The sequence below is a fragment of the Dipodomys ordii genome, unplaced genomic scaffold, assembly GCF_000151885.1.
Source record: "Dipodomys ordii isolate 6190 unplaced genomic scaffold, Dord_2.0 Scaffold141, whole genome shotgun sequence".
In the NCBI taxonomy this organism is placed as follows: Eukaryota; Metazoa; Chordata; class Mammalia; order Rodentia; family Heteromyidae; genus Dipodomys; species Dipodomys ordii.
In genome coordinates, this window is record NW_012267357.1 from 1172409 (window position 1) to 1186829 (window position 14421).

At 45.5% G+C, this 14421-nt stretch overlaps 2 protein-coding genes across 3 annotated transcripts in view; one reads left to right on the top strand and one right to left on the bottom strand.

The window, feature by feature from the left end:
- Positions 1-6113, bottom strand: part of Cdc45 (cell division cycle 45) — a 29136-nt gene extending 23023 nt beyond the window's left edge. The window contains exons 1-5 of the mRNA XM_013031544.1: positions 6017-6113; positions 5840-5899; positions 5580-5672; positions 4046-4183; positions 186-339 (exon numbers count right to left, since the gene is read on the bottom strand). Of these exons, the coding sequence (XP_012886998.1) occupies positions 186-339; positions 4046-4183; positions 5580-5672; positions 5840-5899; positions 6017-6067 (496 nt within the window). The 5' untranslated portion in view covers positions 6068-6113. The remainder of the gene's footprint in view (positions 1-185; positions 340-4045; positions 4184-5579; positions 5673-5839; positions 5900-6016) is intronic.
- Positions 6114-6844: 731 nt separating this feature from the next.
- Positions 6845-14421, top strand: part of Ufd1l (ubiquitin fusion degradation 1 like (yeast)) — a 17639-nt gene continuing 10062 nt past the window's right edge. The window contains exons 1-6 of one of the 2 annotated variants that reach the window (XM_013031590.1): positions 6845-6978; positions 8598-8730; positions 9108-9140; positions 11885-12006; positions 12681-12811; positions 14076-14148. In XM_013031590.1, coding sequence (XP_012887044.1) covers positions 6976-6978; positions 8598-8730; positions 9108-9140; positions 11885-12006; positions 12681-12811; positions 14076-14148 — 495 coding nt within the window. In that variant the 5' untranslated portion in view covers positions 6845-6975. Of the gene's footprint in view, positions 6979-8597; positions 8731-9107; positions 9141-11884; positions 12007-12680; positions 12812-14075; positions 14149-14421 lie in introns of those variants that run through there. The other variant, XM_013031591.1, reaches the window with a different exon arrangement.

Consider the following 14421-nt stretch of genomic DNA (forward strand, 5'->3'; position numbering starts at 1 on the left):
AGCCATAGCTCAGAGGTCCAGCAACTTGCCTGATGCCACAAAGCCAGGATAGCAGAGCCCAGGGTCAGTTTCCATACCTGCTAACTCAACTTCCTACTACTCCAGCTATACCAAGGCCCCCAGCTATGTCCCCCAGCAAGCTCTGACCTCTGGGAGTATAGTTTCCCTAGAATGCTGCAACAGACCCAAACACACCTCTTCTAACCGTGTACGCTTCTCAGAAGGCTCAGACCCATCACTGTCATTTCCTGAAAGCTCTTCATCCTCTGCTTCATCCCGAAAGATGTCATCATAGGCAGGAACTTCAAGGTCATCATCTTGTTTAATGAGTAATTTGATCTAAGTTTCAAACAAAAAACAATCAGGTTTCTTTCTTCCTTGACACAAAACTATGCTCATGATGTGTTCTTTTCCCACAGAGCATTATCATTTCCTAATTTTCTACTCCTGTTTTATTTTTTTCCTTTGGTGCTCTTAGTGGGGCTTAAACTTGGGGCCTCATACTCCTGCTTGGTTTTTTCACTCAAGCCTGGTACTCTATCACTCCAGCCTCCACTTCTGACTTTTCACTAGATAGTTGGAGATAAAAGTCTCATGGCTAGTTTCCAACCATGACTCTCAGATCTTAGCCTCCTAAGTAGCTATGATTATAGGTGAAAGCCACTAGTGTCTGGCTTTTCTCAATTTTCAGTATGTACACATAGCTATGGGTGAAGAGCTGCAGACTTCTCAAGCACTTTTTTGTTTTCAATACTGCTCAATGAGGCCAAAGCCATAGAGGTACACCACATGTGTAGAAATTAGGAAAATCTGAAAACAAGCTTTTGAACACCACTTACGATCTACATTCAGTTTGCAAAGACAGCTCTCTTTTAGGAGACATATCAACACAATTATTATCTCATAACCTGGCTTCTGTGAAGATGGTGCTAGGGTTTGGATGTGGTTTTTGCACTGAAAGTTTGGTTCTCAATATTTTGTGTAGGATCCTTATGACATGGGGCCTAAGTCAGATGCTGGTGGATCATGCCTGTAATCTTAGTTGCTCAGCAGGCTGTACCAGCCTGGGTAGACCAATCTAAGAGACACTTATCTCCAATTATCAGCAAAAAAATGTGAAGATGTGGCTTGGATACTGTGTTGAAAATGAACTATACAGTAATTATAATCCCTCTGTACATCACCTTTATAATAACAATAAAGTAAAAATTATACAACTTGTGGGTGGGGATGAGAAGGAAAAACTGAAAGAGAATGAGGAAAGGAGGTAATGTTGTCCAGAAAGAAATGTACTCTTTATTTGACATATATAACTGTAATGCTCTGTACATCACCTTTATAATAATTTTTGAAAATTTAAAGAAAAAAGAAAAAGCCTTGAGCCAAAAAGCTAAGCAAGAGAGAGATTGTCCCTGAGTTCAAACATTAGTACCCGGTGAAAGGCATGGGGAAAGACACAGGGCCCAGTGGATAATTAGTTCATTGAGAGCTCCACCTTACCAAAGGAACAATGCTGTGTCCATTAGCTACTCTGAGCATGAGTAGTTTACTAAGCTTCCTCAGTTTGCTATCTTGCTTCTTATCTCACTGTGAGATCTCTCTGTATCTGTCTCTCTCCTTTCTTCCCTGTCTGTCACACACACACTCCAGTTACTATGGTACCATGATCAGGCCTCTTTTCTTTTCTTTTTTTAATTATTTATTTTTTGGTCAGTCGTGGGGCTTGAACTCTGGGCCTGAGCGCTGTCCCTCAGCTCTTCAGCTCAAGGCAAGCACTCTACCACTTGAGCCACAGCGCCACTTCTGGTTTTCGAGTGGCTTATTGGAGATAAGAGTCTCACGGACTTTTCTGCCCGGGCTGGCTTTGAACTGCAATCCTCAGATCTCAGCCTTCTGAGTAGCTAGGATTACAGGTGTGAGCCACTGGCGCCCAGCTTCTCTTTTCTTTATATACTATCCAGCATCAGGAATTTTGTCTCTTTTTTTTTTTTTTTGGGGGGGGTGTTTGCTTGCTAGGCTAACAACATACTGCTATACACTGCCTGAAGCTGTTTTTCTGCTATTTTGGGGGCCTAGCGCTGTCTCTCAGCTCTTCAGCTCAAGGCTAGTGCTCTACCACTTGAGCCATAGCATCATTTCCAATTTTCTGATGGTTTATTGGAGATAAGAGTCTCACACTTTCCTACCGGGGCTGGCTTTGAACTGTGATCCTCAGATCTCAGCTTCCTGAGTAGCTAGAATACAAGCGTGAGCCAACCCTGCCCAGCTTCTGCTAGTTATTTTTAGGATAGGGTCCTGCTTCCTGTCAGAGAGTGACATACCTACTTTTTTGTTTTTGCCAGGCCTAGGGCTTGAACTCAGGGCCTGGGCACTGTCCCTGAGCTTCTTTTGTTCAAGGCTAGCACTCTACCACTTAAGCCACAGCGTCACTTCTGGCTTTTTCTGTTTATATGGTACTGAGGAATAGAACCCCGGGCTTCATGCTTGCAGGGCAATCACTCTACCACTAACCCACTTTCCCAGCCTGACATATCTACTTGTATGCTTCCCATTATCATTGCTGGGTGACAGGCTTGCACCACTACATCCAGCTTCTCTCTTTAGGTAAGTCTCTAGGACTTTTCCTGTCTGGGCTGGCTTGGAATTGCAATCCTCTTCATCTCAGCCTCCTATATAGTTTGGGATGACAGGCACCCCCTACTGCACCAAGCTATCAGTTAAGAAAGGATTTGGACAGGGTGCTAATGGCTCACACCTGTAATCCTAGCTATTCAGGAGGCTGAGATCTGAGGATTGTGGTATGAACCTAGCCTGGGCAGGAAAGTCCACGAGAATCTTATCTCCAATTAACCATCAGAAAGCCAGAAGTAGGGCTGTGGCTCAAAGTTATAGAGCACTAATCTTGAGTAAAAAAAAAAGCTCAAGGAGGGGCTGGGAAGGTGGCTCAGTGGTGGAGCCTTGCATGCATGAGGCCCCGAGTTCGATTCCTTAGCACCACATAAGCAAAAAGAAAAAAGCCAGAAGTGGCGCTTTGGCTCAAATGGTAGAGCGCTAGCCTTGAGCTGAAGAGCTGAGGGACAGCGCCCAGGCCCAGAGTTCAGGCCCCATGACCGGACCCCCCAGAAAAGGGAGGGAGGAAGGATCTTGCTTGTTAGACAGGCACTCTGCCATGTAGGCCACAGCTGGGGAGTAGCTCAGTAACAAAGGACTTGCCTATCAAATGCAACAGGTTTGAGCCCCTGTGCCAAAAAAGAAAGGATCTTGCCAACATCTGCCTGGACCAGCCTTGAACCGGGATATTCCCATTATCTCAGGTAGTCTCTTACAGCAGACTAAGACAGATGTGAATCCTTTTTTTCTTTTTTGGCAAGTGCTAGGGCTTGAACTCAGGACCTGGGAGCTGTCCCTGAGCTTTTTTGTTCAAGGCTAGCAATCTACCACTTGAGCCACAGCTCCATTTTTGTTTTTTTGCTGGTTAATTGCAGATAAGAGTCTCTTGGATTTTCCTGCCAGGATAGCTTTCAACGGTGACCCTCAGATCTCAGCCTCTTGAGTAGCTAGGATTACAGGTGTGTCACCAGCACCCAGCATGAATCCTCTTCTACTTAAGTGACTACAAATCTTAATTTCTCTTGGAGAGATTCCCTCTATGGGAAATTTGGAGGTCTGAATAATTTGTGAGTGGAAAATTAAATCAAAGAATGCTTAGGTAGCTGCTCTGGGCTAGGGTACATGCTCATTGCCCAGGGGTTCAAACAATAAGCGCAGTGGAGCCATAGCTTACTAAGTTCTCATCCCTACCTGTCTCAAGTCAAGCGAATTCTGTATACATCAGAGAAAGAGAGAGAGAGAGAGAGAAAGAAAGAGAGAGAGAGCCAACTTTGGGTAGACAAGACCAAGTGCTTATGCTGAGATTATTCCTAATTCCATGTGGAAGATGGACACACATGTTGCCCAGAAGACTAGGTGTAATGGTGTATGTGGCAGACAAAAGTACAAACCGTGGGGAGAGCATACAAGACAAGAGGCCAAAAGGCCTGGATACCTGCGTGTCATTGTACACATTCACAACGTTGACTGGCCTGTGGGTATCACATATAAAGAATATGGTGTCTTCATCAGGCTGGAGGATATCCAGTAGGTCTACATTAGCTCCACAGTTGATGAGAACAAAATAACGGAACTGAAAAAAGAAGGGACACATTGAAGTAATGCACTAAGGAGGCCCCTTCTCCTTCACCCCTAAAGCCTCCCAAGCCCTAAAGCTGAGACATATTCAGCCCCTGACCAATGGTAAAGGGCTTAAGAGTTTGAGCAGACTCAGCAGGCTATTTCTTTTCCAAGATAGAACTGTGACGCAGGCTCTGGGTTCTTTCTGCATCTGAGGAGCATGCAGAAGCTTGCCAAACTTGTCTCAGGCAGAGGGTCAAGGAGCTAATGAGGCTTACACCAAGATCCCAAACACATAATGAGGTCTCTTTCTAAATCTTTTTTTTAAAATATTTTTTATTGTGAACATACTGTACAGAGGGGTTACAATTACATGGGCAAGATAATGAGTACATTTCTTATCAAGCATTGTAGCCTCCTCCTTTGTTTATCCTTCCCATCCCTTCCCAGCTTCCCCCCCCTTCTTTCTAAATCTTAAATGAGTTGTATTGCCTTGCTATACTAATAGCATTATACAAGTTTACGTTATGAGCAAAGCCTGGGCATACCAAACTTAGTTTTTTATTTTTATTTTTGGTTCCTGTGCAGGACCTCACCTTCTCACTTTGTTTTTTGTTTTTTTCCTCTCAAGGCTCATGCTCTACCACTTGAGCCACATCTCCACTTTGGTTTTTTTTTTTGCTGGTTAACTGGAGATAAGAGTCTCTCTGATTTGTCTGCCTGGGTTGGCCTCGAACTCCGTCTCAGTTCTCAGCCTACTGAACAACTAGGATTACAAGTGTGAGCCACTAGCACTCAAAGTCTCACACATTATAGACACCTAAATATGAAGTCCTTTATCAGACTCTTGGTATTACAGCAAAACCGTTCTTTATTGATACTTAACTGAAGTTATAACTGACATTCCTAGGGAAGAGTGATCTTTCCCCAAACTATCTAGAAGTGGCCAGGGACTCCAGGTACCTTTTTCCATGCCCCAACCTCTCTCCAAAGGTCTCACAATGTCCCATCTTTTATTTGGCCCCATGCAGAAATGGAAGAGTCTTAGCTTCTACTGCTTATTCCAAAGGAAGAATATGTTCATAGATTTCAAGTTGGAAATTATGCTACATTTTCTTGATGAGATAACATAAGATAGGGTATATTAAAAGACCTTAGAAACAAATTAAGCTTAAGGTTGGCTGCTGTCCACCTTCAAAGATCCTAGGCAAGTCCTATGAGACTCTTATCTCCAATTCATCAGCAAAAAACCACAAGTGGAGCTGTAGCTCAAACAGTAGAGTGCTAGCTGTGACCAAAAAAGTTCCAAGACCGTGCCCAGGTCCTGAGTTCAAACCCTAGGACCGGCACAATTTAAAAAAAAAAAAACACGAATTGCAATTCAGTAAACACATTCTAAAATTTCATACCTGTTCTTTATGTTCAAGAAATGCTGATTCAAGTTCTTGCCACCCAGAAACTGGAACAAGCGTATATTGCACGTGGTCACACTGAAACAGGGTCTGGCAAGACAGTATTTAAAACCTATAGTTAGGATGTTCATGATTGATCTTGAAAGATACCAGAAACAAAAGCAAAAACAAAAACACGAGGGAGCCTCCCCACTCCGGCTGTTACATCCTAACCGCTCCCCCCTCGACGCCCACCTCCTGGGAACTGCCAGGCTCACCTGCAGGATCTTGCAAGAACACAAAGCGTCCACGTCCGACGCCACGAACAGTAGGACCCTCTGTAGGGGAACATACAGGCGAGCTGAGCCATCCCCCCTCCCACCCACCCACGGCCGCCCGCCCTCATCCCTGCCCCTCAGATAATGCCTCAAGCAAGGTCTTGGATTGGTACTCACCTGGTTTTGGACCAGCTCGTAGAACTCCTTGCGGAAATCGGACACGAACATAGCCACAGCAGCCTGATAACCTACGCTCCGGCTGACACTCAAGCCACCTCCCCCTCTCCCCCTCACCTCCCCCGCCCCGCGGCAGTCAAGACTCCCGCCAAATTACGCCTCTTCTGATTGGCCGAAGTCACCAACCAATAGTTGCCAGCCTTTCTTCCTTTCTGATTGGGCCCTATGGGGGGCGGGCAATAGTACTCCGCCCTTCGCGACTAAGAAAATCCCGGCCGTCAGCAAAAGAAACACCGCCTCTGAGGCAGGAAGCTAAATAAACTTCGACGCTTGTTTACCCAGAACCCCCTGCGTTCCGGCGGACATCTTGACTTTGGGAAGAGTAAGTCTTCTATTACCTCAAACCGGGAAACGCCTCCCCCTCCCCCAAAATACACCTCTAGGCATAGATTAAACCCACGTCGATGGAGGGAAGAAGTTAGGTTTGCAATAGGTCCTTGGTCCAGTGTAAAGGCGGATCTATGCATTACTTCCGCTCGAGTCCATGACGGCTGAAGCCAAGGCCGGAATTTGTGCATGCATTCTGGGAATTGTAGTCTTTAAGGAGATGGGCGCTACCAAATCCGTTTGTGGGAGAGCAGTTGCTAACACAACGTGACTTAAAGTGACTTAAACCTATCTATCTGTGGAGGGGTGAGGTATGAAATACTGTGTAACATTATTTTGGAATAATATTTAGATTTTAGAGCCTTTGCCCTTTTCCTTTTTCCAGCCGATTGCAGGCCTCCGCACCGCCCCCCCCCGCCGCCCCCAGTTGCCAACGTCCGGAACTTCCGGTGAGAGGCTCAGCTGGGAGCGAGGTCTGGGTATCTGTGCGCGGCGGCGGCTGTGGAAGGAATTTGGGGGTTGCTCCCCTAACGTTCTCGGAGAGAAGCGGCGTCTGCGAAGCGCTGTCCACCATGGTAAGCTGGGTAGGGGTCTCAGGCCAGGGATCAAGCCAGGGTCTGGCGGACGAACAGAACCGCTTGGTGGCAGAGATGCCGAGTCACCCTGACCCGAGTCTGGCCCGTGGGCGCTCCGGGGCGCCTCGGACCGGAGTGACAGTGTTTTGACCAGAAACTTTCTCTGCATCGCCACTTGCCCTGGACATGGTTCTCATGCCTCTCAGCTTCACGTGAACCCTTTGGGAGTAGAAAGTAACTCTGCTTCTTTGTATGAGTCTCATTATACACACAACAGGTTTGTTTTAATAAACTCGGTTAGCCGGAAAGTTCTGTGGCATCGGGCGCCCTCCATGGGAAACCCGTAGGGGGCATTTTCCCCGGGTGGGGTAAGGGGCTCCCAGATCTGGTGCCAAGTTCTGTGATCGCTGCATCTAGTTCTTGTCTAGCAGCTACAGCCCCTCAACACACCTTTATTCCCATTCATTTCTACTCGGATGAAAAACCTGATTTACAGACCTAGTTTACTTAAGCTCACAAAAGGAGGTAGAGATTTGAAGCCAGGTCTATCTGGATTCAGGGCTGTTTCATTACTACTGTAGGTGACATTGCCTCTGCCTTTAAAACAAGAAATGATCCTGGGTCATTTTTCAAAAAAAAAAAAAAATTCCGGTCCTCGGGCTTGAACTCAGGGCCTGGGTGCTGTCCCTGGGCCTCTTTGTGTGTGCTCAAGGCTTGCACTCTATCATTTGATCCACAGCGCCACTTTCAGCTTTTTCTGTGTAGTTTATTGGAGATAAGAGTCTAATGGATGGGGGCTGGGAATGACACTTAGTGGTAGAGTGTATGCAGGAAGCTCTGAGTTCTATTCCTCAGTACCACATAAACAGAAAAAGCCAGAAGTGGTGCTGTGGCTTAAGTGGTAGAGTGCTAGCCTTGAGCAAAAGAAGCTCAGGGACAGTGCCCAGGCCCTGAATTCAAGCCTCAGGACTTGAGGGGAAAAAAAAGGAATCTTACGGACTTTTCTGCCCAGGCTTTGAATAATGATTCTCCGATCTCAGTCTCCTGAGAAGCCACCAGCGCCTGGCTCTGAGTTGTCATTTTTCTGTTTCCAAGTATCTGTGTAACAAACACCCAATTCTTGGGCAGTGTGCTAATCATGAAGATTATAAGGTAAGTTGGGCATCGGTAGCTCATGCCTGAAATCCTAGCTACTCAGGAGGCTGAGATCAGAGATTGTAGTTTGAAGCCAGGACAGGAAAGACCTAGAGAAGCTTATCTCCAATTAACCACCAAAAAGGTGGAAGTGGAGGTATGGTTCAAGCAATAGAGTGCCAGCCTTAAAAGAAAAATCTAAGGAACAGCTTCCAAGCCCAGAGTTCAAGCCCCAGTATGGACCCACACACAAATAATAATTAATGAAGAAAAAAAAAAACTTGGAGTCAGGCCCCAGGGAGGGGAAGGAAGTCAAGGCTCAGGAGTTAAGGGTGCTGCATACTGAGAGGCTGAGGCAGAAGGATTATTTGAACCTAGAAGCTTGAAACAATCCTGGTCAGCATAACAAGACTCCAAGGGGACAAAAAACAAACATTTGTTACATTTGGTCTGTTCTAATGTCAGCCTCTCTTTCTTCTTTCTAGTTTTCGTTCAATATGTTTGACCACCCAATTCCCCGGGTCTTCCAGAATCGCTTCTCCACACAGTACCGCTGCTTCTCCGTATCCATGCTAGCTGGGCCTAATGACAGGTCAGATGTGGAGAAAGGAGGGAAGAGTATGTGCTTGTTTTTATTTTGAATAGTAATCTTTCCTGTCCTGAGCCTTCGATGCTTGTGTTCTTCCCCAACTATACTCCTTACTTTGCATATGGGCTCTAAAAGCTAGCATTACAATAAAACTGTCACATGTCCTCAACTTGCTTGAGTGGGCATAGGTGGTGGGAGTGTTACTTATGACTGCATTTGTGATTGGGAACCAATCAGTCCCTTGAATTACACTAAAGTAAGATTCCTTATAAAAGGTCATTATTAAGTTCTGGCTGCCCCCAAAATATTGTTTAAAACATGTAAGAAATAATGGACAGTATATCCTGCCTTCAGTCTATTTTTCTATTTTTATTTTCCTAATGTTTCTTAAATATTCTTTCCACAGTTATTATGCCACCCTCAGCCCTCGATCAACTCAGTAAGTATATTTTAAATAACTTGACCATTTAGATACTGAAAACAGGGGCATCATGACACAGGTGTTAGCATGTCAGGAATCATCCCTGGAGAGCACATGTCAGCAGAACCACTGAGACAAGGCAATGTGTGGAGGTTGCTTACTGTCAAGGCCACGAACACTTGGCTTCATCCAGGACAATGAAATATTCCCTTTCATACAGCTTGGGTTCCATAGCTCATACCTATAATCCAACTACTCAGGAGGTGGAGATCAAAATTGTCCAGATTTAAGGCTAGCCCAGGCAAAAGAAAGAAAGAAGTGAGACTTCATTTCAATCAATTAAAAAAAAAAAAACCTAGGTATTGTAGTACATGCCTGTCATCCCAGCTGTGTGAGAATCATAAATAGGAGAAATGTGGTCCATGACGACCTGAGGATACACTGAAGGATGGGCCAGAGGGGTGGCTTAAATATTTAGTAGCAAGTATGTGACCCTGTGTTCAACCCCAGTGCCACCAAACAAAAGAGACAGAAATATATAATATAGGAAGTCGTAAGTTGTAAGATACAAGGTCACTGCTACAATTGGAGGAATGAAGGGGCACAGAGGACTTGAGTGCCCCAAAGTACCCCTGTAGTTTACAGGGGGAATCTGGACAGAGCGTTTGAGTCTCTTCTAACTGCAGCAGTCCAGTTTCTGCCACTAGGTGGTGCTTTAGGGACATAGTACCTAGTATATGATCCCTGGGCTCCTGGGCTGCCAGCATCAGTCACTCCTGTGATAGTATAGTCCCCACCACACTTCCATAATGAGATGTTTCCTGAGCATCTCTGGAGCTTTCTACCAATCACTTCAGATGATGGGCTCCACTAAACTTTTAGGGGAGCCCAGAAGCCTATTTTACCTCCTGATACTAAAACATTTATCTAGACTGAGACTCTCCAGTCTGTTCCAGTGTCAGAGTCTACAAACTTCAACCAACAGCCTGGATTTAGACCCTAGCATCACCACTCCTGAGATATCCCATCCTAGACATGTTAATTCTCCCCCATGCTTTGCCTTCTAAATAGGGTGGGGAACCTTTTTTCTGCCAAGGGCCATTTGGATATTTATAGCATCATTTGAGGACCATATAAAATAATATCCAGTCACATACTGAATGTCTTCTAGGGTCTTATGGCCAACAGAATGGGCTGTCCCTAATGCCCACTACATAAAGAGTACATAGTGATAGTACCACCCACCCCTACTGAGAGGATCCAAGGTCCTTGGATATGGCAAACACCATTGGTAACTTTACAGACTTCCTCCAGAACCCTAGTCTCCTAACCTATGACCAGACATTCTTTTCTTGTGTGCCTCTTGAATGAACAAGCCAAAAGCCCTGTTTGCAGGTTCCTGCCCTTTTGACAGCCCTTGCTTCATGGACTACTGGGTTGAGGAGATGAGATGCCATGACCAGGCTGACCCCAAGCTGCCTAGATACTAGATTCTAGATACATCCCAGTCTCCCTTCTGTTCCTCACCACTTCCATGCCTGGTTTGGGTCAACTTGCCTAGTTGCTAATCATTCCACAAACTATCAGGGTTCTTCTTCATTTTATTGCTTAGAATTCCCTTCTCATTGGTTTTTCTCCCCAGACAACAGGCCTGGTGACTGGCCTGGAGACCTGGGTCTACAGGATCCCAAGAATTTGTCCCCTGTTCCTTCCTCTTTCCCTATACCCTCACATTCCCAGAGCACCAGCAGCATCTGGTCATGCCTGCTCCCCTTCTTAAATAGAAAACTTCGAAGTTAGGCATTTTTGTCTGGTACATGGGTAGCATTTAAATTACTCATGAAGAAATGAATGAACATGTCACTTTTTAGAATTGCAATTTCAGGAAACCAATCTGTACCAAAGTACCTAGGTTTTCCTAAGCGTTTCCTCCTGGGCTACATGCTGTGTTTTAGGATTTTTGTTTGTTTGCTTGTTTTTTGTGTTTTTTGTGCCAGAACTGGGGCTTGAGTTCAACACTGAGTACTGTCCCTTAGCTTTTCACTCAAGGTTGATACATTACCACTTCAGCTAATATGCTGTCTTCCTGAAGGGAGTGATAGTATCTTTTTGTCACACCATAGGTGTTTGGTGGGGTCAGACGCTCAAGTCTAGGGGACAAGGCCACAGAGAGTGATAAAGAGTCTCAGCTGAGTGCCGGTGGCTCACGCCTGTAATCCTAGCTACTCAGGAGGCTGAGATCTGAGGATCACGATTCAAAGCCAGCCCAGGCAAGGAAAGTCTGTGAGACTTATCTTAAATAAACCACTAGAAAACCGGAAGTGGCGCTGTGGCTCAAGTGGTAGAGCACTCGCCTTGAGCTGAAGAGCTGAGGGATAGTGCCCAAGCCCAAAGTTCAAGCCCCACGACCGACAAAAAAAAAAAAGTCTCCTTCCAGTCAGGCTAGTGGCTCACACCTGTAATCCTAACTACTCAGGAGGCTGAGATCTGAGAATCGAGGTTCGAAGCCAGCCCAGGCAGGAAAATCCGTGAGACTCTTATCTCCAATAAACGACTAGAAAACCGGAAGTGGCACTGTGGCTCAAGTGGTAGAACACTCTCCTTGAGCTGAAGAGCGCAGGGACAACACCCAAGCCTAGAGTTCAAGCCCCATGACCAGGAGTCTCCTTCCAGATATTGATGAAAAAATTTTACCCTACTTCCCAGGATTTAAGTCTTGGGGTGCCTACCTGGTTTCTGCCTCATAACCTTCTTTTTCTTAGGCCGACTTAACATTACCTATCCCATGCTGTTCAAGCTGACCAATAAAAATTCGGACCGCATGACACACTGTGGTGTGCTGGAGTTTGTAGCTGATGAAGGCATCTGCTACCTCCCCCATTGGGTAAGTGGGGCCTCTAGGGTCTCTGGAGAGTCTGCAGATTTTGGTTTGTTGTCGGTTGAGGGCCTTGTAGGCAGGGATACCCCCAGCATGTGTGTGCACATTAGAGAGTCTTGCCTCTAAAGAGAGTGGCCTCAGTAAGAGGTAGAGATTTGGAACAGTGCACCATTCAGTGCCTTAAACAAAACATAGTATTTGGTAGCTATGGATACGGATCAGGTTGACTTAGATGTCATTTCAGACCTGGGTGCAGGTATCAAGGGCAGAAGATCCTACAAAATTTGGCCCTGAGGCAAGGGCTACCTTAGCAAGGCCAGCAGGACTACTTAGCATTTGAGAGAGTAGCCTACAGTGACAGGCATTCACATATGATATTGAACCATGCACTTCCCTTTTCCTCTTTTCTCTGCCCTCACTCCTTTCCTTTGTACTTGAATTATATCAGATTGACTGAAGAGTCCCTGGGTGGATTGGGTGGGGCTGGGGACACAGAAGTGCTTCAGCTGCCATGCTGTCACAAATACAGTGTTCTGAGGCTTAGCTCACCTCCTGCCAATTCCTGTTATGATGTTTGCTTGGTAATGGTAGAGTTCTTGATAATTGGCATAATTCAGAGGGTTGGCAGTCATGGTTATATTTCATTTTCAAGGAATTTCATTCAGCCTTCTTCCTTTTAGATGATGCAAAATTTGCTGTTGGAAGAAGGGGGCCTGGTTCAGGTGGAGAGTGTCAACCTTCAAGTGGCCACATATTCCAAATTCCAGCCTCAGAGCCCAGACTTTCTGGACATCACCAACCCCAAAGCAGTGTATCCTTTTGAAATAAGAATGTTTCTCTGTGGAGGAGGACTACCTGCCATTATTCATTTCATGGATTTTGGTAATCCTGTGCCCGCTTTAGCAAAGGATTTAGGTTCTAGTGGTTTTTTATTTTTTTAAATATTCACCTCTGAGCTTAAAAGCCAGACATATTTGTTTATAATGTAAGAGAGTGGGCGAGTGTGGGTGAGGGACATGCTGCATATGGGCTGTGCGCAAGAGCTCTAGTTTAGCTTGGTGCCAGTGGCTCAAGTCTATAATACTAGCTGCTCAGGAGGCTGAGATCTAAGGTTCATGAGACATTTATCTCCAGTTAACCACCAAAAAGAGAGCTAGGTCTCAAGCAGTAGAGGACCCGCCCTGGGTGAAAAAGCTAACGTACAGTGTCCAGGCCTTTAGTTCAAACCCCAGTACTAGAACACCAAAAAGAGAGAGGAAGAAAAAAGTACTGGCACACACACAAAGTGGAAAGAAGGAAGGAAAGATGGCCTGTTGCCTACCTCATTGGCTGCTGCTCACTCTTCAGGCTCCTTGTGGGGAACCTGCTGATGACCCTTTTCTAATCTTGCCCTAGACATAATGGTTATATTGAGTACCCTCATGGCTGGTCCCAGAAAAGGGGCATGTTGGGCACTCTGCCCACCACTCATTGAGTGGAGTCTTCCTCTGCTGAGAGTGGAGGAGGCATCCTGTGGAAGATGTGTTTAACTTGTCCTTCAGAGCTCTGTCTTGGAAATGTTTTTTTGCTGTTAGTGACCAGAAAGGGACCCTACCTCTATAGCAGTAGCCTCTTGTGAGCTTTGTATTGTTGAATATTACAATACAAAATCATCATAGGATTGCTTTCAAAAGCTTTCTATAGTTAATTAGCTAGTGGAGGAGAAAGGGTATTCTTGTCAGCTGAGTCAGCCTGATAACAGTTCTAACTGATGGACAGGATGAAGGCAGATTTTGCATGTAACGGGAGAAGGTTGGGAGCTGGCCACAGTATGTGCCAAGGTGTGAAGGAGTTAGTCAGCTTCACACTCAGAGACAGAGTGGTCTAGGTTCTGAGCTTGAGGAGGTTCCTCCATATTTCATTGGCAGTCCAGGTACTTAATCACAGAGTTCACCATTGTACTAAAGCTTCAGAAGATTTAGTACTAGCAGGGTACTCTGCCTGTCTTAACAGTAATCCTACAGCTCCTCACAAGCACGTGTTTCTCATTAAAGGTGTGTGTTTTGCCATGTTGCCTTGACAGTACATGTCTGCAGATTAGAAAATGCATTGAGAAATTTTGCCTGTCTCACCACCGGGGATGTGATTGCCATCAACTACAATGAGAAGGTAAGTGAGCCCAGCATAGCCTATATCATACTAACAAGAGCCACCAGCATTGTCCATTTGAGTGTTTAAAATGAGAGTGCTTTTTACAGCAGGGTATACCTGGATCTTATCCCCTAATCACTGCCTACTGTTAGCTTTTATTTATTTTATTTATTTTTTTCAGTCGTGAGATTTGAATTCTGGGCCTGGGCACTGTCCCTCAGCTCTTCAGCTCAAGGCTAGCGCTCTACCACTTGAGCCACAGCACCACTTCTGGCTTTTTTCTTTTTGCTT